This window comes from Leucoraja erinacea, chromosome 7 (genome assembly GCF_028641065.1).
Source record: "Leucoraja erinacea ecotype New England chromosome 7, Leri_hhj_1, whole genome shotgun sequence".
Lineage (NCBI taxonomy): Eukaryota > Metazoa > Chordata > Chondrichthyes > Rajiformes > Rajidae > Leucoraja > Leucoraja erinaceus.
The window spans coordinates 44,819,595-44,842,684 of record NC_073383.1 but is presented as its reverse complement, the minus strand read 5'-3'; the positions used below and the strand labels follow the sequence as shown (position 1 = coordinate 44,842,684).

Sequence of the window (23,090 nt, the reverse complement as noted above, 5' to 3'; positions counted from 1 at the left end):
CAACATTGGGAACATTTTTCCTGCATCTAGCTTGTCCAGTCCTTTTATAATTGTATATGTTTCTATAGGAATTCCCCTCATCCTTCTAAACTCCAGTGAATACAAGCCCAGTCTTTTCCTAAACCTTTGTATCACAAACCCATTAAAAATGTATAATGTAACTGAACCTATATAAAACCAATGACCTCACTACAACCTGGAGCTCAATGCTCTTTAGACAGTGGAACTGATTGTAGTTAGGAGAGCTCCCCCCCCCTCCCCCCCCCCCCCCCCCCCCCCCCCCCCCCCTCCCCACAGTCACATCTGTGGAGTCATTTAAGTTGTTTGGAACCATCATCTCCAGGGACCTCAATTGGGAGGCCACCATCGACTCCACAGTCAAAAAGGCCCAACAGAGGATGTACTTCCTGCAGTAGCTGACAAAACACAATCTGCCACAGGCAATGATGGTCCAGTTTTATACTGCCATCATAGAGTTTGTCCCCGCCTTCTCCATCATGGTCTGGTTTGGCTCAGCCACCAAGTATGACATCTGGAGGCTGCAGCGAATCGTTCAATCAGACGAGTAGGTTGTTGGCTGCAACCTTCCCCCCCATCAACGAACTGTACATTGCAAGGACCCGGAAGCAAGCGGGTAAGATCATCTCTGACCCCACTCACCCTGACCACAAACTCTTTGAAGCACTTCCCTCTGGAAAGTGACTCTGGACTGTCAAAGCCGCCACAGCCAGACATAAAAACAGCTTTTTTTCCATGAGCAGCTCTTCTCAACAACCAAAAGTCTGTAGCCTCCTTTTGCTCTGGTATTTTATTTCATTCTTCACATGTTTAAATTATAATGTTTCATTCTTAATTGTTTTCTGTATATCGTGTTGTTACTTGCGAGCAAAGCATAGAAACTTAGAAAATAGGTGCAGGAGTAGGCCATTCGGCCCTTCGAACCTGCACCGCCATTCAATATGATCATGGCTGATCATCCAACTCAGTATCCTGTACCTGCTTTCTCTCCATACCCCCTGATCCCTTTAGCCACAAGGGCCACATCTAACTCCCTCTTAAATATAGCCAATGAACTAGCCTCAACTACATTCTGCGGCAGAGAATTCCAGAGATTCACCACTCTCTGTGTAAAAAATGTTTACACAGATCTCATCTCAGTCCTAAAATATTCCCCCTTTATCCTTAAACTGTGACCCCTTGTTCTGGACTTCCCAAACATCGGGAACAATCTTCCTGCATCTAGCTTGTCCAACCCCTTAAGAATTTTGTAAGTTTCTATAAGATCCCCCCTCAATCTTCTAAATTCTAGCGAGTACAAGCCGAGTCTATCCAGTCTTTCTTCATATGAAAGTCCTGACATCCCAGGGATCAGTCTGGTGAACCATCTCTCTGTACTCCCTCAATGGCAAGAATGTCCTTCCTCAGATTAGGAGACCAAAACTGTACAAAATACTCCAGGTGTGGTCTCACCAAGACCCTGTACAACTGCAGTAGAACCTCCCTGCTCCTATACTCAAATCCTTTTGCTATGAATGCTACCATGCCATTCGCTTTCTTCAATGCCTGCTGCACCTGCATGCCTACTTTCATGACACCTCGTTGCATCAAGGCAAATTCCTTGTATGTATACATACTTGGTTAATAACATTTATTCAATTCAATGATAAACAGCTGGCTGAACCAAAAGATTTAGACTCAATGGAAGAATCTGATGCATATGCTCCATTAGCAGTTGATACATTCGTTAAGGACCTTATTTTTAATTTATAATTTAATTTTCTGATTTAAAGTCAATCTAAACACATGCTGCAGATTGGCAATCTAACCACATGCTCCGCATAATCATTTAGGTGATCCAAAAGGATATTTTGAGGAATCCCATTGAATCTGTACCCAAGCAGGAAGGCTACATAGTGTGGAAACCACTGCATCAGGGGTCGGCAACCTACGGCCCCTGGGCTGAATGCGGCCTGTAAACCGAAATCATCCGGGCCCGCAGGCGTGTTTTTTTCCCTGTAATCATCCGGCCCGCAGACTTCCATCATCTCCGATACCTCCCGGGCCAGAGGCCGCGGCGTCAAGGCGTGGTGACGAAAGGTGGTCTGCGCTGGTGCCCACAATGGCGGAGCCACTGAGCAGTGCTGAGTGCCGAGCTCTGGCCGTAACGCATCCTGCGCAAAGATGTCGGCACGGCCGCGTGTGTCTGGGCTTCACTGTCAGGATCGGGGTTGTCAATAGGCCGGGAACGAGTGAGTAACTAGGGGCCAGTGCTCCGGGTGGCGTCCTCGAAGGGGCGGGATCTATGTGAACACGTGATTTGATGCCTGCGATCCGCTCACTGACATGCGTCCTGGCCCCTATGCAGAACAAGGTTGCCGACCCTTGCACTACATGGTTTTGAGATTCTTGTACCCATGGGTGACAATGATTGACTCACTGACAGCATCAATCTTGGTGCTATAGGGGTCTATATTTGAACCAAGAACGATGTCCACACACCTCAAACACAAACAGTTTAGCATAGCCTGACATGAGTGCATTCTATTGACTGATCAAGAACCTTGAAAGATCATCTAGCTATGGACCTGTAAAAATGCAGCAGAGATAGCATCATTATTTTAACTGCCAGATCCCTTCTATAAAGGAAACATATAATGCTCATGATCAGTAAATAACAAGACTCTGAAACATTAAAGTTTCCTTCAACATCAAGAAGATCAAATGAAACATTTTAAAGAGTTACCCTTCTGAACAATTAATTCTCTCAGTCTGATCATATCAGGAAAACATGACATGACATCTTTGATTAAACGTCCACAAATTCAGTAACCACGCTGTCATACCCGCTAACGGCATTCTGGCCCATTTATGAACACTATAATCAGTTTTGTGGGGTGCACAAATTCAGACTCCTGCCACATTTGGAAACTAATTAAGTTCAGCCATAGGTATATGGTCAACACTGTGGGATTAGAGGGAACACAGAATCATTGTTATAATTAGATCAGTTGCAATCATATTAAATGGAAGATCTGGCTTGAGGGGCTGAGTTGTCTACTCCTGCCTCTAATTAAGTATGCAGTCCAGAGTGAGATCAAATCTGATGGGATTCCCACATGAATAAAACTGCCTCTTTTTAAAGGTGAACTTGAGGATCATTCTACAACTGCATTATTACATATAGTGGGAAAGCCCAAGAGACTTACAAGCCCCTGGCCTTGACTTCCCAAATGACACAAAACATCCACATAATTCTTGCTGAAAATGTACATTGGGAAAACTGTCACAAGGACATGCATTCTTCATAAGGCAAGGATTCATTATTACATCTTTGTCATACTAGATCAGCAATCTCAGCAGGTATGAATCTAGTCTGTTATTACATAGTCACCTTTGGGCAGTCTCCCAATGAAAAATTACTTAACAGGAATTCTAGCCTGATAACCTAAGCATGGATTTTTTTTTGTCACCCCCATTTAAATTGGAATTGTGTTGATTTGAGACTATGCCCACCTTCTCCTTTAAATTAGTTGCAGCAGAAATCAGGGACCCTGAATGTTCCTGGTAATGGCAGGCTAAACCAGTGGACACCAAACTACATACAAGCAATCTCAGTGTAATGGGTTGCATTCTAAGCAAACAGTCCAGTTCACGATTTTCTGTGATGTGAAGCCACGTCATCTGCACATGCACGAAGAATTGAAAGTTGAAAATTAACATTTTGTATTTAATTTTTTTCACATATTTTCATGAGAAGAAATTTCAATTCTGTATCCCAAATTTATTGCGAATTACACAAGAGCATATTTCTGTTATGCCAATTGCTGTAATGTGAAGGTTGCCTGTGTATTACAAAGTCATTTGTCATGGACACATTTTAATAAAATCGGCTTTAATCCCTCTCATCACAGACATTGATATCCTGAGAGAGAACAGAACTTTCTTGCTACATGTAGCCGTTTGATATCCGATAACTTTAAATCTGGTGTAAGTCATATTACATCACTGTAACTACACAAGGTTTCTGGTCTGGATGGCAAATGAAATGCCGCAATTCAACTTTCCTGCCTGTTCTCCATAACCATCGACTATCCTATGGACAAAAATCCGAATCATGAATACATTCGATTAGATTAGATTAGATTAGATTAGATTCCTTTATTGTCATTCAGACCTTTCGGTCTGAACGAAATTATGTTGCCTGCAGTCATACACAGAACCAATAAAAACAAAACATACAATAAACACAAATTAAACATCCACCACAGTGAGTTCACCAAGCACATCCTCACTGTGATGGAGGCAAAGTCTTAGTCTCCGTCTCTTCCCTCCTTGTTCTCCCTCTGCACTGATTCAGTCTAACAGGATATTAAAGCAGATAATTCGAAAGATTAATGACCCTTTGAGAATAAATTCTTCCTCACGTCTATCTTAAATAGGAAACCCTTTTGTCAAACTTTGAGATTCCCCCACGAGGGAAATATCCCCTCAACATCTATCTTGTCAAGTTATCTTAGAATCTTATAGGCTTCAATAGGTACATCCCTCATTCTTCTAAACTCCAAACAATATAGGCCTAACTTACCCAACTGCTCTTACGAAATCTGTTTCTCAAGATCCAGCTTAGTGAAAAATTTCAAAATTGTCTCTAATGCAAGGATAGCCTTCTTTAAATGACGGAAACAAAACTGAATGCAGTGGTGTCACCAAAACCATTTGCAAAATTACATACTCTCGTACTGCATCCCGTTTGCAATAAAAGCCAATTCCGCGATTTCCATCCAAACTGCTGTATCTACATGCTAGCTAACTTTCTATGCTTCAAGCGCAAGGACATCCACAACCCTCTGTTTCAGTGATTAGGTGGCCTTCAAATGTCAACTGAATAATGAGAGCAGGATGATGTCCACAGGCACGTGATATTCATTTCCAAATAAGCAATTGGATGGTATTAGGTAGAACAATGCGTTATGAATTTGAATTGCAATCAAACATGGAAGCCAAATGCCAACACCACTGGGATACAGTAGCACAGTGCTACAAACAGATAATGCTGCTGCTGTACACCTCCAGTGACCCAGGTTCAAGTCAGGCTATGAATGCTGCCTGGATGGAGATTGGGTGGCAGAGAATTCCACAAATTCACAACTCTCTGGGTGAAAACGTTTGTTCTCATCGCAGTTTTAAATGGCCTCCCCTTTATTCTTAGACTGTGGCCCCTGATCCTGGACCCCCCCCCCCCCCCCCCCCCCCCCATCATTGAGAACATTTTTCCTGCATCTAGCTTGTCCAGTCCTTTTATAACTGTATACTTTTCTATAAGATTCCCTCTCATCCTTCTAAATTCCAGTGAATACAAACACAGTCCTTCCAATCTTTTCTGATATGACAGTCGCGCAATCCCGGGGATTAACCTCGTGAACCTACACTGCACTGTCTCAATGGCAAGGATGTCCTTCCTCAAATTAGGAGACCAAAACTGCACACAATACTCCAGATGTGGTCTCACCAGGGCCTTGTACAACTGCAGAAGGACCTCTTTACTCCTATACTCAAATCCACTCATTATGAAGGCTAACATGCCATTAGCTTTCTTCACTGTCTGCTGTACCTCCATGTTTACTTTCAGTGACTGGTGTACAAGGACACCCAGGTTTTCCTAATCTGACACCATTGAGATAATAATCTACCTCCTTGTTCTTGCTACCAAAGTGGATAACCTCACATTTATCTACATTATACTGCATCTGCCATACATCTGACCACACACTCAACCTGTCAAAGTCACCCTGCAACCTCCTAGCATCCTCTTCGCAGTTCACACTGCCACCCAGCTTTGTGATATCTGCAAATTTGCTAGTGTTACTTTTAATCCCATCATCTAAATCATTTAATATATTGTAAATAGTTGCGGCCCCAGCACCGAGCCTTGCGGCACTCCACTTGCCACTGCCTGCCATTCTGACAGGGACCCGTTTATTCCTACTCTTTGCTTCCTGCCTGCCAACCAATTATGTGTCCATGTCAATACCCTGCCCCCAATGCCATGTGCTCTAATTTTGCCCACTTATTTCCCGTGTGGGACCTTATCAAATGCTTTCTGAAAGTCCAGATACACTGCATCCACTGTCTCTCCTTTATCCATTTTACTTGTCACATCCTTAAAAAATCCCAGATGATTAGTCAAGCAGGATTTCCCCTTCATACATCCATGCAGACTTGGACCAATCCTTTTACTGCTATCCAAATGTGCTGTTATTACTTCTTTAATAATTGAATCCAGCATCTTCCCCACCACCGATGTCAGGCTAACAGGTCTATAATTCCCTGTTTTCTCTCTTGCTCCTTTCTTGAAAAGTGGGATGACATTAGCTACCCTCCAATCCACAGGAACTGATCCCGAATCTATAGAACATTGGATCTCCAATGCGTCCACGATTTTTAGAGCCACCTTGAGTGCCCTGGGATACAGACGATCAGGCCCTGGGGATTTATCAGCCTTCACTCCCATCAGTCTACCCAATACTATTTCCTGCCTAATGCAAATTTATTTCAGTTCCTCTGTCTCCCTAGATCCTCTGTCCTCCAGTACATCTGGGAGATTGTTTGTGTCTTCCTTAGTGAAGACAGAACCAAAGTGCCTGTTCAACTTGTCTGCCATTTCCTTGTTTCCCATAATTATTTCACCTGTTTCTGCCTTCAAGGGACCCACATTTGTGTTTAATAATCTTTTTCTCTTAACATACATAAAGAAGCTTAACATACATAAATAAGCTTTTACTATCCTTCTTTATATTCTTGGACAGCTTTACCCTCATACTAGGGGTAGTAAGTTGGTTCAAGAGCTGATGGTTGCAGGTAAGTAGTTGTGGGACTTCTGTATCTCATGTCCGATGGTAGCATTGAGAAGATGGTATGGCTCAGATGGAGGGAATCCTTGATAATAAATGCGATTTTTGTGGCAGTGCCCGATGTAGTTGCTTTTAATGGATGGGAGAGCTGTGAACCATGACGGTCTGGGCTGAGTTCATCACTCTCTGCTGCCTCTTGGTTTCCTGTGATTTAGAATTGTCATACAAAGCCACAATCTAACGTGTCAGGTTATATCTGTAAAAGTTTGTAAGAGTATTCAAAGACATATCAAATCTCCTCGAACTTAGAAGAAAATAGAGGCACCAGCATGCCTTCTTTATGATTGCACCTTTGTGCTGGGCCCAGGATAGGACAGGTCATCCAAGATGTCCATGCCCAGGAATTTGATATTGCCAACTCTCTCCATCATTGACCCACTAATAACCAGCGCTTGGTCACCTGAATTCCCATTTCCCAAATCAACAATCAGATCCTTGGTCTTGTTGACGTTGAGCAAGAGGTTTTTGTTGCGGCACCACTCAACCAGGTGTTTTATCTCTTTCACCTACATTGACTCATCACCACCAGTAATTTGTCCAACTATAGCAGTCGTTCATAAATTTATAAATAGCTCTGGAACTGTTACAGTCATTTGTGTAAATAGAGTCAAGCAGGGAGCTAAGCACGCAGACTTGAGATACACTCGATTTGATGGTCAATGAGAAGGAGATGTTCTTACCGACCGACACTGTTCTACTGATGAGAAAATCAACGATCCAGTTGCAAAGGGACGTACAGAGGGCCAGGTCCTGGAGCTTGCAGGAGATTGTAGTGTTGACCCATGTTGTTTAGCTAACAGTTGCCACATCCTAAGATTCTAACATCCCACCTAAAACCTAAATTATAAATGAAGCTCTAGGTGATATAGACCACATTTTATGCTTACCCGAGAGGTTGGAAATACTTCAGCAGAATATATTCTGCAAGTACAGATAGAAAAAACTATAAATCATTTAGAAATAGGTTGCTAATTAATGACAGGTTTCAAGCACTTTATACAAATTGTGCATACATTTAAACACAAAACATGAAAAATTAATCTCACTGTAAACCAATCGTGTTCATTTAAAAAAAATAGAAACCAGTATACTGAAACAATTCAATTCTTGTTTGTTGGTGCATTTGAAGCTGACAAACAGAGGAAAAGAATAATGGTTACTTTCAATCAGCTTCTTAGTGAGAATACAGTACACTATGTGAAGTTTGATTTCGGTCCATCTTGTGCACGATACATGTGAATGTAGGTTGCTAGGCAGGTACGGTGACACAAGTGGCAAAATCTACTTGCGCAATTGAATCCACAAATGGGGATACCATTCAAACAAAAGGAGATCGCCAACAGCATGGTTTAAAGAGGACCCACATCGATTTGCTGGTAGGTACTCTTAAGTTCTTTCTTTGATGTTGCATCCTTTTCAAACAACCATTTCACCTTAATACCCATTCCCTTAGGGCCTTTGTTCAATCTCCCTTTTCAATCCAATAGTGTGCTTCGTCAGACACCACTCACCAACATCACACAATTTCATGTCCAACCGGTGTCCCCTCATCCATCCTTACTATTCACCTTTCTCTGACCAGCACCACTTCCTCCATTCATTATCTGATCACAAGTCTGCCTCCTGCATCCATCAATGCCCCATCATCCTGTAGCACCAGACACAACCTTCTCCTTGTTCCTCATGCAATTTGGGATCAACTTGAATTGCTCCTTTTATCACACACAATGCTTGAGTCCTGTACAAATTGAATTTTAGTGATGGGGGGGGGGGGGAAGGATGTGGGGTGGAAGGCTGTTAGTGGTGGTGGAGGGGAAGGGGTGAGGAAAGAGGATGAACATAAAACTTGGCAACTGTTTAAACTACTTTTGTTTCCCAGCATAGGATTTCCAACTCAATGTCTTTGATTCAATCACAAGTTTGTTATTTCCTTAGTGCACACTACAAATAAAATATTAACAAATTAGGTTACTCACCTGGCTATTTTATCACTACATGACATAGTGAGTAAACGTTCTCCTTGTAACACTCCATCCCATGTCTGAATGGTGTTGCTGGATCTAACTGGAATTGTCCCTTCACCAGATTCAATTTTTGTCCTGAGTTGCCCTCGTGCCTTCCGATTTGGGTGCTTGTCTCCCTGATCTGCCATTTCAGAAAATAAGTGATATGACACCAACTATGTACAAAGAAATCCAGCATTAAAATCGATGAGGTTTAACGTACATAGTAGATTCAGATGTGACGTGAATAACCAGTGGATTTCTCGCAATTGATCTCAGGTAAATTAAATGATTTCAGTCACATTAGTAAAGATGTGTAACAAATGGTTCAAACTTTTTGAGAGTTGTAGCTGCACTCATTCAAACAAGTGGAGAATATTTCATCCTGCTACCAGCCTGTAGCTCATAGTTGCGGGAATTCTTTAGGGTATCAGAACATGAGTCACAACCCAAAGGACATCTAACCCATCATAAAAACCCATCAGGAAAGGAAAACTGCACATAACGCATGTGTTAGATTTTTAACTGCCTTCTCAGATCAGTTGCAATTAGGGGTGGCCAATAAATGCTATCACTGTTTGCAATGTCTACATTCTGTGAACAAAGAAATAATATAGTCAAGACAATATTTGTATAATCGGTCCAGTGAATTCCTGAATGTCATTTGTGGAGGATTTGGCACTTCTGACGAATATCAAGAAAATGTGTAAGGAGGAACTGCAGATGCTTGTTTAAACTGAAGATAGACACAAAAAGCTGGAGTAATTCAGCGGGACAGGCAGCATCTTTGGAGAGAAGGAATGGGTGACGTTTAGAGACTGAAGAAGGGTCTCGACCCCGAAACGTCACCCATTCCTTCTCTCCAGAGATGCTGCCTGTCCCACTGAGTTACTCCAGCTTTTTGTGTCTATCAAGAAAATGTGGTTGGACTCATTCTTGTTGGAGATGGCATTACCTGATGTTTTGTGATGTCAATGTTATATTCAGCATCATGTCTGCATATTGTGAAGGTCATGCAAAATTGGGGCTTGGGCTGCTTCCTTTACTAAAGACTTGGGAATGGAATTGTACATTGTTCACTGATAACGGAACATCACCATTTCTGACTGAATTATGGAAGGAAGGAAGGTCACTGAAGGTGGTTTGGCCTAGGACATTGAAGGATTCCTGCATTGACGTTATATGAGAAGATTATGGAGATTTGGTATGTCAGAAATGTTTCCCTTGAACTTCTACAGATGCACAGTAGAGACCATATTGACTAGTTGCATCACTGCCTGGTTCGGCAACTTGAATGCCCGCGAGCGAAGATGACTGCAAAAAGTTGTGAACACTGCCCAGTCCATCACTAGCTCTAACCTCCCCACCATCGACGGGATTTACCAGAGTCGATACCTCAAAAAGGTAGACAGCATAATCAAAGACCCACACCACCCTAGCCACACACTCATTTCACCCCTGCCATCGGGAAGAAGGTACAGGAGAACTGTAATGTCCAGGTTCAGGAATAGTTTCTTCCCTACAGCCATTAAACACTACAACCTCAAATAAGCTCTGAACTACATAGACTATTACAGTCATTATTGCACTATTATTGTTTGTTTTTTGTGTGTACATGTGAGTGTGTACGTGAACTATATATGTGTCTTGACTCTCTTGACTTGAGCTGAAATTTAGTTCTGATTTTTATGGAATACTTATTATTGATTTGTAACAGCAGAAATGCAAATTGCAAAGCTCAAGGCTGGTTGTGACCGAAAATAATAAGATTAATTGTTACCTAAAATATTATCGAAGATACTATATATTACTCATACTACAATAAAACACTGATAGTTCAGCACCTTTAGGACTTGATGATGTCAGACGAGCAATTTGTTTTCCCAAATATTGGATGATACTCCTACTAATATCCATTCACTTTCATTTTCCATTGGACATGATGAGCATGGTGGGAATAGAAATACCCAAGGACTTCAAACCCTGGCCAGTCACAAACCAAGCGCATGTTCCTGATCCCCGTTATTCCAGAACCAACCCTAGCTCCAGCCAGTGGTTCCTTCCCCAATAATAACTCTGACAGTAACCAACAACAAACCCTTACCCTCTACTGCTGCCTCATGTGGTGAGAAGATGCGGGCATCTCCACATGGTGATGTACTGATGTAAAGGTGGAACTGCACATTTTCCTTAAGTTTGAAGCCACCTCCTTCGCATTTAATAAAAATTGATCTGTGATGGTCTTCTGTCTTGTTGCTTTAAATGAGATCACAGCATTGTTTGTACAACAATAAATAGTACAATATACTTTAGATATATCCAAGCACAACCTTGTATGCCAGACTACCTCCAAACTGCTGAAAGAACTCCAGGCAATTTTGTGGAGGAAAATGGACAGACAGTGTTTAAGGTTGGGGCATACTCAGGCTAATGGACAGGGTCATGGTCTGAAATGCCCATTTTCTTGCACAGCTGTTGACTGACCTGCTGAGTTCCTCCAGCAGTTTTTTTTTTGTTCAATGTTGGACAAAAAATTAATATATATAAAATGTATAAAAGAGAATGTTGTGAGAACACAGCAGGTCAAGCACCGCCTGAGGAGGCAAAACTTGAGACACTGCAGTAGGACTGTGAGGGATAAGAAACAATTGCCAGGATATAGCAGTCCAAAGGATTGTAGGATAAGGAGATGGAATTATGTGGGGAGCAGGAGGGGCTAGGAAAGGTGAACATAGGGAGAATAAAATGAGGCAGCTAGCGAGTTTGTGAGGAGAAGGACATTGGAGGGGTAGATTACATGAAATTGGAAAATTCTATATTTATGTCATTTAAGCGAACTAAGCAGGATGTGAGATGTTTGCATTTGTATTTGTCCTCTTGATAGAAATGGAGGTCAGACTGTTCAGGAAAACAGATAAAAGGATAAGTGACCATGCAGGGCTTTAAACACAACAATGAGTATTTTAAGTCTGAGAATGATGAAACTGAGACCTATACTATAAGTAAGAGATGTCAATTAATGGATGAACAAACCATGACTTGAGATTAGAAAGTTTCAGCACTTTGGACCAACTGATGTCTCTGGAGGGTGGAGAAAAGATGGGGAGGGAGAGATAGTGAGGGTGATGGTGAGCAAAGGAAGGAGTGGGGTAGTGTATTTAGAAATGAAAGAATGCAAGGGAGTCCTCATCAAATCCACATAGAGCTTAATGCAACTTGACCTCAGCCACAGAGAACATAATTTTCATAACTTTGATTTGGTGCTAAATGTAGATGAAATCCTGCTTTTAATATTTAAAAAAGCAACGTGGGCATAATCAATAGGGCTTTAGAAAGCTGATGTGCAAAACGGTTGGAGTCTGCTTCATTACTTACATGAACAGAGAGGTTAAAGATATTTTTTAACGGTCAATAGAACAAAGGAAAGAAAAAAAGTGGTAGTAGCAATGTTAGCTAGCACGAGAGCCAGGGTGTCAGGAGTGTATTACAAATCAGGTTGAGGAAGCAGTTGGTTAGGTCAACTTCAAAAATTGTTGTAAAGATAGGGACATGAGATACCATTGTGATAAGATTCAATAAACAATAGACGCAGGAGTAGGCCAGTCGAGCCAGCACCGCCATTTAATCTCAGGGTTGGAGATGAAGCATTGGCATATTGTGCAGGGAACAGTTATAGAGCAGGGTGGTAAAGTTCCCCAAATATTGTTAAAGGTGAGAAGAGAGAGTAAAGGGGAAGAGCTCAAGCAAATAGTTGACAAAAAGTAATAGAGATACCTGTAACCAATAAGTCACAATAGCAACTGAATTCTACACAAGATAATAAACTGCAGTGAAATAGAATTGTTATAAAACCTGGAAGAGTATGAGATCCTTTAATTCCACCAACCTTAAATAACACTCCATTTGGGAATAAAGAAACCGGATGAGAGATCTACGTGCAACAATTTCGGCATGACAATCATTCAGAGCCAGGCCTCGGTCACTCATATACTCGCCGTTGATACATTTAGTTCCAGTGGCAACACATATAACCATGGCATCTTTGACATCAGTTCCTGATTTCAGAAGTGGGGATGAGGGTGTGGAGGAGGTGGGGAATAGGGTGGAGGACAAAGCAAGAAACAACAAGTCAATAAAGTACATTATGAGGAATGAACACATTTATGCCATAAAAGACCAGTTGCCCCACTATAGCTGCACTGAATTAATGTTAAGCATAACAAAATACATTTTGGTGTCCTATTTTCTCCCCAAGCCATGCAATTTTCTCCCCAATCTGCTCTAAATACGTATATATATTTTCCTTCAAAAGATACTGTGGTCCCCTGTGTGAGGCAAACTATTAGATGCTTCTACTCTGCACTCCTCTTTTCAGGCCCCAATTGATAAATTGACCCTCATCATTGACTCCTGAACCAAAGAGAATAGTCAATGAAATGGCCAGTGACGCATCAAAGAACATATGTAAATCAATGTAAAAATGCCAAGTGAGAAAACTTCATCTGTCCTAATTGAAACAAATCATCAATTCGAAAAAACATGCTTTGCTTTCAATAAATTAGTGCTGGTTGTCCTTGGCATGCCACCATGCATAGGGGCAAACCATCCTCTATGCAAATCCTCAACATTGGTGCTCCGCAATGATGCGTCACAGTCCCCTTCTCTGCTCCTTATACACCAACAACTGTACAGCTAAGTACAAATCCTTTTAAATCTACAAATCCGCGGATGACACCACCTTTGTGGGCCGGATATCAAATAATGACGAAACGGAGTGCAGGATGGAGATTGAGACTCTCTTGACTTGGTGTCAAGATAACAACATGTCTCTCAATGTCCGCAAGACAAAGGAGATATTGATCGACTTAAAACAATGTGGTACACATATGCACTGACGGCATCGAAGTAGAGATGGTTGAAAGCAGTAAGTTTTTAAATATCACCAGCAACTTGTCCAAGGTCACCAATATCGAAGCAATAATCAAGAAAGCACACCAATGCCTCTACTTCCTCAGAAGGCTTATGAAATTTGGCATATCCCCAGCAACTTTCACCAACTTTTACAGATGCGCTGTAGAAAGCATTGTATCAGGATGCATCACAGCATGGTTTGGGATTAGCTCCATTCAAAACTGCAAGAAATTGCAGAGAATTGTGGGCGCAGCCCAGACCATCACACAAACCAATCTCCCTTCCATTGACTCCATTTACACTTCACATTGCCTTGGCAAGGCCACCAGCATAATCAAGGATGAGTCTCATCCCAGTTACTCCCGCTACTCTTCTCTTCCATCAGGTAAGAGATACAGAAGTGTGAAAACGCACCTCTCCCGATTCATGGACAGTTTCTTCTCCGCTGTTATCAAGCAACTGATCCATCTTATCAACAACCAGAGAGCTATCCTGAGCTACTATCTACCTCATTGGAGACCCTTGGATGATCTTTAATTGGACTATACCTTGCACATTATTCCCTTTACCATGCATCTATACACTGTGGATGGCTCGATTATAATCATATATAGTCTTTCTGCTGACTGATTAAACCCGTCGTACGGTACGAGTTCATTCCAAGAGTTCTCCCGAGTTTGCCCTGATTCGAACTCGGAGATTTACGGTAATGGCCACTTGTCGGTACTTGGGGCTCTTGTGGACATTTTTCATCATGTTGAAAAATCTTCACGAGTCTTCCCTGCCGTTAGCGAGTCTTCCCGGGTACCTGCCGTTAGCGCTAAGAGACATCCCCGAGCTCCGACGTACCCGCTACGTTCATTCTCCGTGCTTACCACGAGTTTGATTTTTTTTTAAACTCGGGAGAGCTCTTGGAATGAACTTGCACCGTGGGACAGGGCTATAAGCATGCAAGAAAAACCTTTCACTGTACCTCAGTACACGTGACAATAAACTAAACTAACTAACTGAGTTTGGATTAATATCTTTTCATGCACAGTGTTAAATGTATTAACAAATCTTTGCTTTATGATGGTAATTTAAACACTAACTATGTGCAAAGTGAGGACGGTATAACTGGGCACTGCACTTTTGCAAGAGCATCAAGTCTTCAAGAAGAAAGATGAACATGGTATCTTGGATGGGGGGGGAGGGGGGGGTTCAAATGCAAAGAGAAGCATGTGTTTATCTCATTGAAGATTAAAGGAATTTTTGACAGGTGTCAAAAATATCAAAGATTTTGCTGTAGTAAAGTAATGAGCTGTTTCCAGTGGCAATAAGAAATGGTAACCAAACTCTTGGTAAAGGGGCTGTCCCACTTGGGCGATCTAATCCTCGAGTTCTGGTAAGTTTGCCCTCGACTCACACTAGTAGCATGGTCGATACGAGGTCGTAGGAGGTCTTTGTAACTCTCCTTCATGCTCGAGAGTAGTCCCCGTGTACTCAAAGCCTCAGCTAGGTCGCGGCGTATTTTTCAATATGTTGAAAAATGCCCACGAGTAAAAAAAGGTCGCAATGTAAAAAATCGATACTTTTTTTATTCGTAGGTTTAGTTGTAGTAGGTCGGCATGTTACTCGTAGGTAATCGAGGGTAGATTCAGATTCTGATTTAACTTTAATTGTCATTGTCAGTGTACAGTACAGAGACAACGAAATGCAGTTAGCATCTCCCTGGAAGAGCGACATAGAATATGATTTCAATAAATAAATCTATTTACATGCATACAGTCATAGTGTTTTTCCTGTGGGAGGAATGTCCGGGGGGGGAGGGGGTGATTGGCAGTCACCGAGGTACATTGTTGAGTAGTGTGACAGCCGCAGGAAAGAAGCTGTTCCTAGACCTGCTGGTCCAGCAACGGAGAGATCTGTAGCGCCTCCCGGATGGTGGGAGGGTAAACAGTCCATGGTTGCGGTGAGAGCAGTCCTTGGCAATGCTGTTCGCCCTTCGCACACAACGCTTGCTTTGGACAGACTCAATGGAGGGGAGCGAGGAACCGTTGATGCGTTGGGCAATTTTCACCACCCACTGCAGTGGTTTCCGGTCGGAGACGGTGCAGTTGCCATACCATACTGTGATACAGTTGGTAAGGATGCTCTCGATGGTGCAGCGGTAGAAGTTCACCAGAATCTGAGGAGGCAGGTGGACCTTCTTCAGTCTCCTCAGGAAGAAGAGACGCCGGTGAGCCTTCTTGACCAGAGTTGACGTATTGTGGTTCCAAAAGAGGTCATCGGAGATGTTGACCCCCAGGAACCTGAAGCTGGAAACACGTTCCACCTACATCCCGTTGATGTGGATGGGGGTGTGCGTGCCGCCCCTAGACTTCCTGAAGTCTACAATGAGCTCCTTGGTCTTCTTGGAGTTAAGGGCCAGGTTGTTGTCAGCGCACCATGCTGCTAGGAGATGGACCTCCTCCCTATAGGCCGACTCATCGTTGTTGCTGATGAGGCCAATCACCGTTGTATCATCTGCATACTTGATGATGGTGTTAGTACCATGTACAGGTGCGCAGTTGTAGGTGAAGAGGGAGTAGAGGAGGGGGCTCAGCACACAGCCCTGTGGAACGCCGGTGTTCAGGGTAAGGGTTGAAAAGGTGTGCTTGTCTAACCTCACAGACTGGGGTCTGTTGGTTAGAAAGTCGAGTATCCAGTTGCAGAGGGAGGGGTCGATGCCCAGGTTACCGAGTTTGGTGATCAGTTTAGAGGGTATAATGGTGTTGAATGCTGAGCTGTAATCGATGAACAGCATTCTTACGTAAGTGTCTCTGTTGTCGAGGTGGGAGAGGGTGGAGTGAAGCGCCGTTGAGATGGCATCCTCCGTACTCCTGTTCTTGCGGTAGGCAAACGGATAGGGATCCAATGTGGGGGGTAGGGAGCCTTTGAGGTGTGCCAGGACCAGCCTCTCGAAGCACTTGGTGATGATGGGGGTAAGTGCAACTGGGCGGAAGTCGTTGAGGCTTGCCGCAGTGGAGTGTTTTGGCATCGGCACGATGGAGGTGGTTTTAAGATTCGTGGGGACAACTGCTTGGGCAAGTGACAGGTTGAAGATGTCAGTCCAGACGTCTGGCAGCTGCGTAGCACAGGCCCTGAGGACGCGCCCGGGGATGCCGTCAGGGCCAGCAGCCTTATGTGCATTAGTCCTACTCAGTGCCACGTACACGTCGTAGGGGGTGAGTGTGAGGGGTTGGTGATTAGCAGAGAGCCTTGTTGGCTGTCTCTAGATTGTCCCTGTCGAAGCGGCCATAGAAGTGATTAAGCTTCTCAAGGAAGGAGGCGTCGCTGGATGTGGGGGTGGTGTTGGTGGGTCTATAGTCCGTGATGGTCGGGATGCCTTGCCGCATGCGTCGGGGGTTGGAGATGTTGTTGAAGTGCTCCTCAATCCTGAGCTTATGGCAGTGCTTGGCCTTCTTGATGCCCCTCTTCAGGTTAGCCCTGGATGAACTGTAGGCTCGAGCATCGCCTGACCTGAAAGCGGTGTCCCGTGCTTTCAGCAGTAGCCTGACCTCGCTGTTAATCCATGGCTTCTGATTCGGGAATATGGTCACCCGTTTGAGGGAGGTGACACTATTGATGGTGGAGTTTATAAAGTCCAGAACAGAGGATGTGTAGGAATCAATGTCCCTGTGGGAGTCAAGGGTGGCCTGGGCTGCAAACGCCTTCCAGTCAGTGTCTCCAAAACACTGCTGAAGTGTGGAGTCCGCTTCCTCTGACCAGACTTTAACTGTCCTCACAGTCGAAGGTAGTCGGAGATAGTATTTAACATAGTCGAAGGAGGTCTTCTACAGAGTCGAAGGAGGTCTTCAACATGACATTTTTTTCAAACTCTTCTAAACTCGCCAATTAGGTCGCCCAAGTGGGACAGCCCCTTTACTAACCAAGATTTTGAATAATTGGGTGAACACTAAACATAAAAGAAGAAAATTCACATGGCAAACTTTTATTTTCGAGAAAGGATGTTTGATAATTTCTAATAGCAAATTGGATAAATGCATGAAAATAAATCACAGGGCCATGATATAAAACCACAGGGCCATGATAAAAATACAATGACCAGATTCAGTAGATTCAGAGACTCTCAGGAGTCTCCCTCCTTCACATCAAGAGAAATTAAGGAATGTTTCACACAAAACATGAATCTGTATGTCATCAGTTTCCTATTTTTAAGGATTTAAATCGCACGTAAGGGTTTGCAGATAAATCCATTTAAAGGGCGATAAAATATTATAGCTTTTCACATTCATTTACTTAAACTTTTGTTACTACATAAAAAGCTCATCCTATAAGAAGAGTGATAGCTCTTACAAAACAACATTTTTCAATGCAAGTAAAAAAATCTGGATTACACAAATGCCTCTTTGTAGGATAAAAGCCTTGCTCTATAGCTTGCAATGGAGCTTTTAGAAATGAGGGAATTTATCCATAAATGCATTATTTAAAATCAAAATAACAATAAAGATTATGTATATGCTCAGAGGGTTAGTAAAGAAAACTATCCGTAATAACACAATGTATGTTACTTGAATGATGTTTAAATATATATTCCTGGAAAGATTGCAGCAAGGAAGAGGCCATTCAGCCCGCCAGGTTAGCCCTGGTTCTCTGCTAGTAACATCTCCTTGACTCCCTACAGACCTGCAAATCTACTTCCATGTATTACCCTTGTAAGATATTCATGACGCTAACCACTAGCTATGTAAAAACATTTCACCTCGTGTTACTTTTGGTCCTCTGGTAATCATCCTCATTCTCTCTCACCCTCTTGAGCCATGAGGCCAGTTCATTGGCTATATTTAAGACGGAGTTAGATGTGGCCCTTGTGGCTAAAGGGATCAGGGGGTGTGGAGAGAAGGCAGGTACAGGATACTGAGTTGGATGATCAGCCATGATCATATTGAATGGCGGTGCAGACTCGAAGGGCCGAATGGCCTACTCCTGCACCTATTTTTTATGTTTCTATGTTTACCTCAGAGAAATGTTTCCCTCCATCTTCTCCATCCACAAATTTTAAGGTGTTAAATGCCTCTGACAGATCTCCTCACAACCTCTGTTCTGAGCAGAACAACCTTAGCTTCTCTAGTCAAAGATTTTTCAAAGCCTTTACATCTTTCTTAATAAGTACTGCCAGTTTTATCCAGCAAAATTATCCGGTTTTGTCCAAACCATATTTTACAAAGTTTCATCATTATTTTCTTTCACTTTTATTTCACTGGAGTCAAGAGGATTGTAAGCATTGGGCAAGAGTGGGAAAGGAGAGAGAAATTGTAGCTGAATATGCAGGGGGAACAAGTGTGGTGGACATGGATGTGGGAAGCTGAAAGTGAGGCAAGAGCAAAGCATCCAAGAACAAGAGCAGTGGGAGGAGTAGAGGAGCAGGAAGATAAGGCGGAGACATCAATGATATGTACTTTTGGGAGGTTTTGGAGGGATATGGGCAGGTGTTGACAAGTGGGACTAGCTCGGTTCGGTACATGGTTAGCATGGACAAGTTGGGTCGAAGAGCCTGTTTCTGTGCTAAATAATTCTGTAACTATGAGAAAGTTTTTGCATAAATATAAGGAATTGGTTTTGAATGCAAATTATTGAAACACATACTTACATTGTATTAGAATCTTTATATTTAACTCCTAGAGCCATGTCACTCACATAATTGTAATTGGGCCAATTTGGTAAACTCCCAAATCATCGTTTATTTTTGGAGCTTTTCAGATGATCACTTCCTTTGCATCAGGGTCACAATCGCCTCCGTCCACAGTCATAACTCCAAACCAATGATATTCTAAATATTATGAATACTGTTCCCTATGTTCTCCCACATCCTCGTTCCACTTGGCTTATCTAATTTCTTCATAATAAGTCCAACAATGCTCAATACCTTTCTGTTGGGCAAGAAACGTATCAAGAAATGCCTAAAATGCTACAAAACCAATGCTTAAAGAGGTACACCTCTTTCCTACCCCTTCCAATTTTATCCTTTAGGTTACAGGTTCCAGAACAGTTCCAGTAATCCAAGTTTTTAGGAAGCAAAGAGAATTGTACAGTTGAAATAGTAAATTCAGACAAGCTGGTCTATGTCAGAATTTATGTTCTAAATAAGAATCTATCCATCTACTGCATCTTACTAATAGCAGAGCTCTCTATCTATTTATTTTTCACATAACTATCTTCATATTAAAGAAGATAGTTCTTTAATATCTGGATCACAATCATTCCACATGATTGACAGCTGTATAATTTTGTCAGTTTACCATCAAAACCAAACTTTAAAAATATTAACCAGATTACAAATAATTATTTATACAATCTGTTTAACAAATAAAATCTGCACACAAAAGGAAGTGAAGTAAAATACCTGTTGTCATGACAATGCCAGCAAGCACTTTCCTCCTTGCATGTGGGGAGGCGAAGTTGTCAGTCAGTTCACTGAATTTATCCACAACCAATCGAGCCACAGCATCTGCCAGCACCTAGTCAGAGGAATGAGGTCAGACATTTAGGTCATATCTTTGCAGTATATTGTTCCCAACTACACTTTTTCTACTGTACTGTTTAATTAGTCAGGAAAATATTTCGATTGGAATGATCAAACTTAGGATGCAATTAAAATGTATATAGCATTAATATGTGAAACGCAGAATCGTCTGACCATGGGTAAATATGTTTTGCAATTACCATATATAATCTGGCACTCTCATATCGATCTTCTGGCTTCTTCGGTTCCGTTTATAAATAATACTTCTATATTTGAATGCAAGCGGTAACGAGCCTTTCACCACTTACATCACAGTTTAATCAGCTCAGAACGAGGAGAAAAATATTCTGTTGATTGCAGATTCCAAAGAAAAATAAATCTGTGCAATCTTTATGGAATTCCTCTATGATATGGTTTGACTCAACCAAGCAAACCAATTCGACACTCCTTGGCCATCTCATTTTGAGAGATCACAGCATGGTATGAGAAAATGGAAACTGCGCAGAAGGGGATATTTGGTGTTTATGAATGGATATGCATATGGGTGGAATATCAAGGGCTTCACTGTGCATCCGAGCTATAACTGACCTTAAATACTTAAAAGGGAAGAACTATTCCCCAGTAATGGTAGCACTCCCCAATGAGTGTAATAAAAAGAAAAGCATGCCTGCAGATTTTACAGAAGACCAAATACCTGCTTCATGCATTACTGTGAACCTTTTGTATTTGTACTCATATGATATATATATGTAGTTTCTCTTTAATAAAAAAGCAAAGTGTAGGAGAACTCAGTATGTCAAGCAGCATTTGTGGTGGGAAATGGAACAACCACACTTCCGGTTTGAAACTTTTCTTCCAGCACTTTGATTTTTGCTCAAGATTTTAGTATCTGCAATTTTGTGTCTCTGTATTCTTCCTTAATTGTCGCATCAGATCCCACTGGATTGTAAAGATAGGTGCGTGTTTCTTCCTGCCACTAGTTGTTTTCTTTCTCCTCATCTCAAACAACATGTAGAAAGAACTTATGAACCTCTCCGACACCACAATTGAGTCCATCTGCAGAACTGTATCTGCCACATCTCATTTTCATTTTAAAATCAAGTTTTGACAAGGATATCGCCTGCCGTGGCTCCAAACACATATCCGTTTCTAATTTCTCTTCAGTCTCTCTGCACCTGCTTACCATGCTCACCTTGTCTGCATGACTTAATTTGTGGTTACGAACAGCACTGTGCTTACAAACCAACATCACCTCTAACCTTTCTCTTCTTGTGTTGCCACTCAGCATTCCCAAACCTTACCTCACAACCACCTTCAATTAAACACTGAAATCTGTGAACCCTGCCGCCGCTGCCACTTCCACACCGATGACTTGCCCCACAGCGGAGCGGCTGCCTGAAGAAATTACTGTTGGCTGAGATGTGGGATCAGGGCTATACCCTGTTTGCCAGTGAGAGCTGGTTATTGCTGTGGACTGCTAGGGGCTTTTACTGATAGGCCATCTGGACTCTAACACTTCCTTTTTTCACAGCAGTTAGATATGATGGAAGGAGGCGTCTCCCTGGCCTTGTTTAGCTGCACAATGCACTCCAGCCCATGGATTTATCTACTGTAATGAGCTCAACAACCAATATTTATTATTGAGCTTGTTACTGCTGGGGAGATGTGAGAAACTTTAGGATATTGTTGGTCTGTCAACAACTGACACATCTTAGCACTGTGTAGCCGCACTGTTTACCTGTTCAACCCTCTCAGGTAGCCTCTCCATTCAAAGTTGTGGTGATTGATAGTGCAGGAACACCATCAGACAGCATATATTCATACTAGGTTCCAAGTACACTAGCGCGTACTAGAGGGAAGGGCAACACTTTGTGCCAGATTCCTGTACACAGGTTCCCAGCACAACAAGTTGCAGCTTGGAGAGCAAATTTATGTTAGGTTCCCAGCAAGTAATGGGAAGGAATAAGGATTCACACAGGTTTTCAGTACCATGCAGAGTGAGCAGATATCTCTGCACTTTGTGTCTGTCTTTGGTATATACCAACATCTGCAGTTTTTTGTATCTATATTTAATGAATACCCAGCTCAATTCAAGTGGAACTGAAAACCCACAAAAAGAGATAGAGTTTCATATCTTGTTGCACAGCATAGAAAAAATATCCTAATATGCAGCTTCCCATATCAGTGCAGAGATATATTCCAATCTCCAATTCCAAATATTTTACAGGATGAACTGCAATGATTATAAAAGCTGGCTGCAAAAGCAACTACTAATTGGTGCTTTGAAAACAGTATTTTTTTTGTTAGTATACTATTGTTGGAGAATGTGGCAGGTGTACATTAATTGCACAATGTGTTGAAAGTAATATAATAAAACTGTTGCATAAAATGCAACCCATGAATTTAATCATTTTGAACTCCTAACTAAATGAAAGGGAGCCAGGCGCACATTTCACGGTAAATTAAATAAATATTTAATAACCTAGAATTAATTAGGCAATTAACCAGCTGTTATTCACACAGAATCATTTTCTCATGGTGAAAGGTTTCTCTTGATTAAAGGTATTAGGTGATCCATACAAAATGCTTTGCACTCATGAACATTTCTACCTTTACAACATTCATCAATATTGCAGCTAGATTGGGTCTCTACTTCAGTGTTTTATGATTTGTAAGTTTTATTCATGTTTGCACCTTATTAATGAAAGCTCAATCGACTTCACTGTAGAAAACAAACCCGGCTGAGGTTTAGGTGTTTTA

General features: G+C 42.1%; 1 protein-coding gene across 2 annotated transcripts in view; it reads right to left on the bottom strand.

The window, feature by feature from the left end:
• The window catches only part of LOC129698941 (double-stranded RNA-specific editase 1-like), a 213,741-nt gene that overhangs the window by 23,369 nt on the left and 167,282 nt on the right, over positions 1–23,090 (bottom strand). For both annotated transcript variants that reach the window (XM_055638427.1, XM_055638429.1), the window contains 4 exons: positions 20,211–20,325; positions 12,801–12,969; positions 11,019–11,170; positions 8,888–9,056 (listed from right to left, as the gene is read on the bottom strand). In XM_055638427.1, coding sequence (XP_055494402.1) covers positions 8,888–9,056; positions 11,019–11,170; positions 12,801–12,969; positions 20,211–20,325 — 605 coding nt within the window. The remainder of the gene's footprint in view (positions 1–8,887; positions 9,057–11,018; positions 11,171–12,800; positions 12,970–20,210; positions 20,326–23,090) is intronic.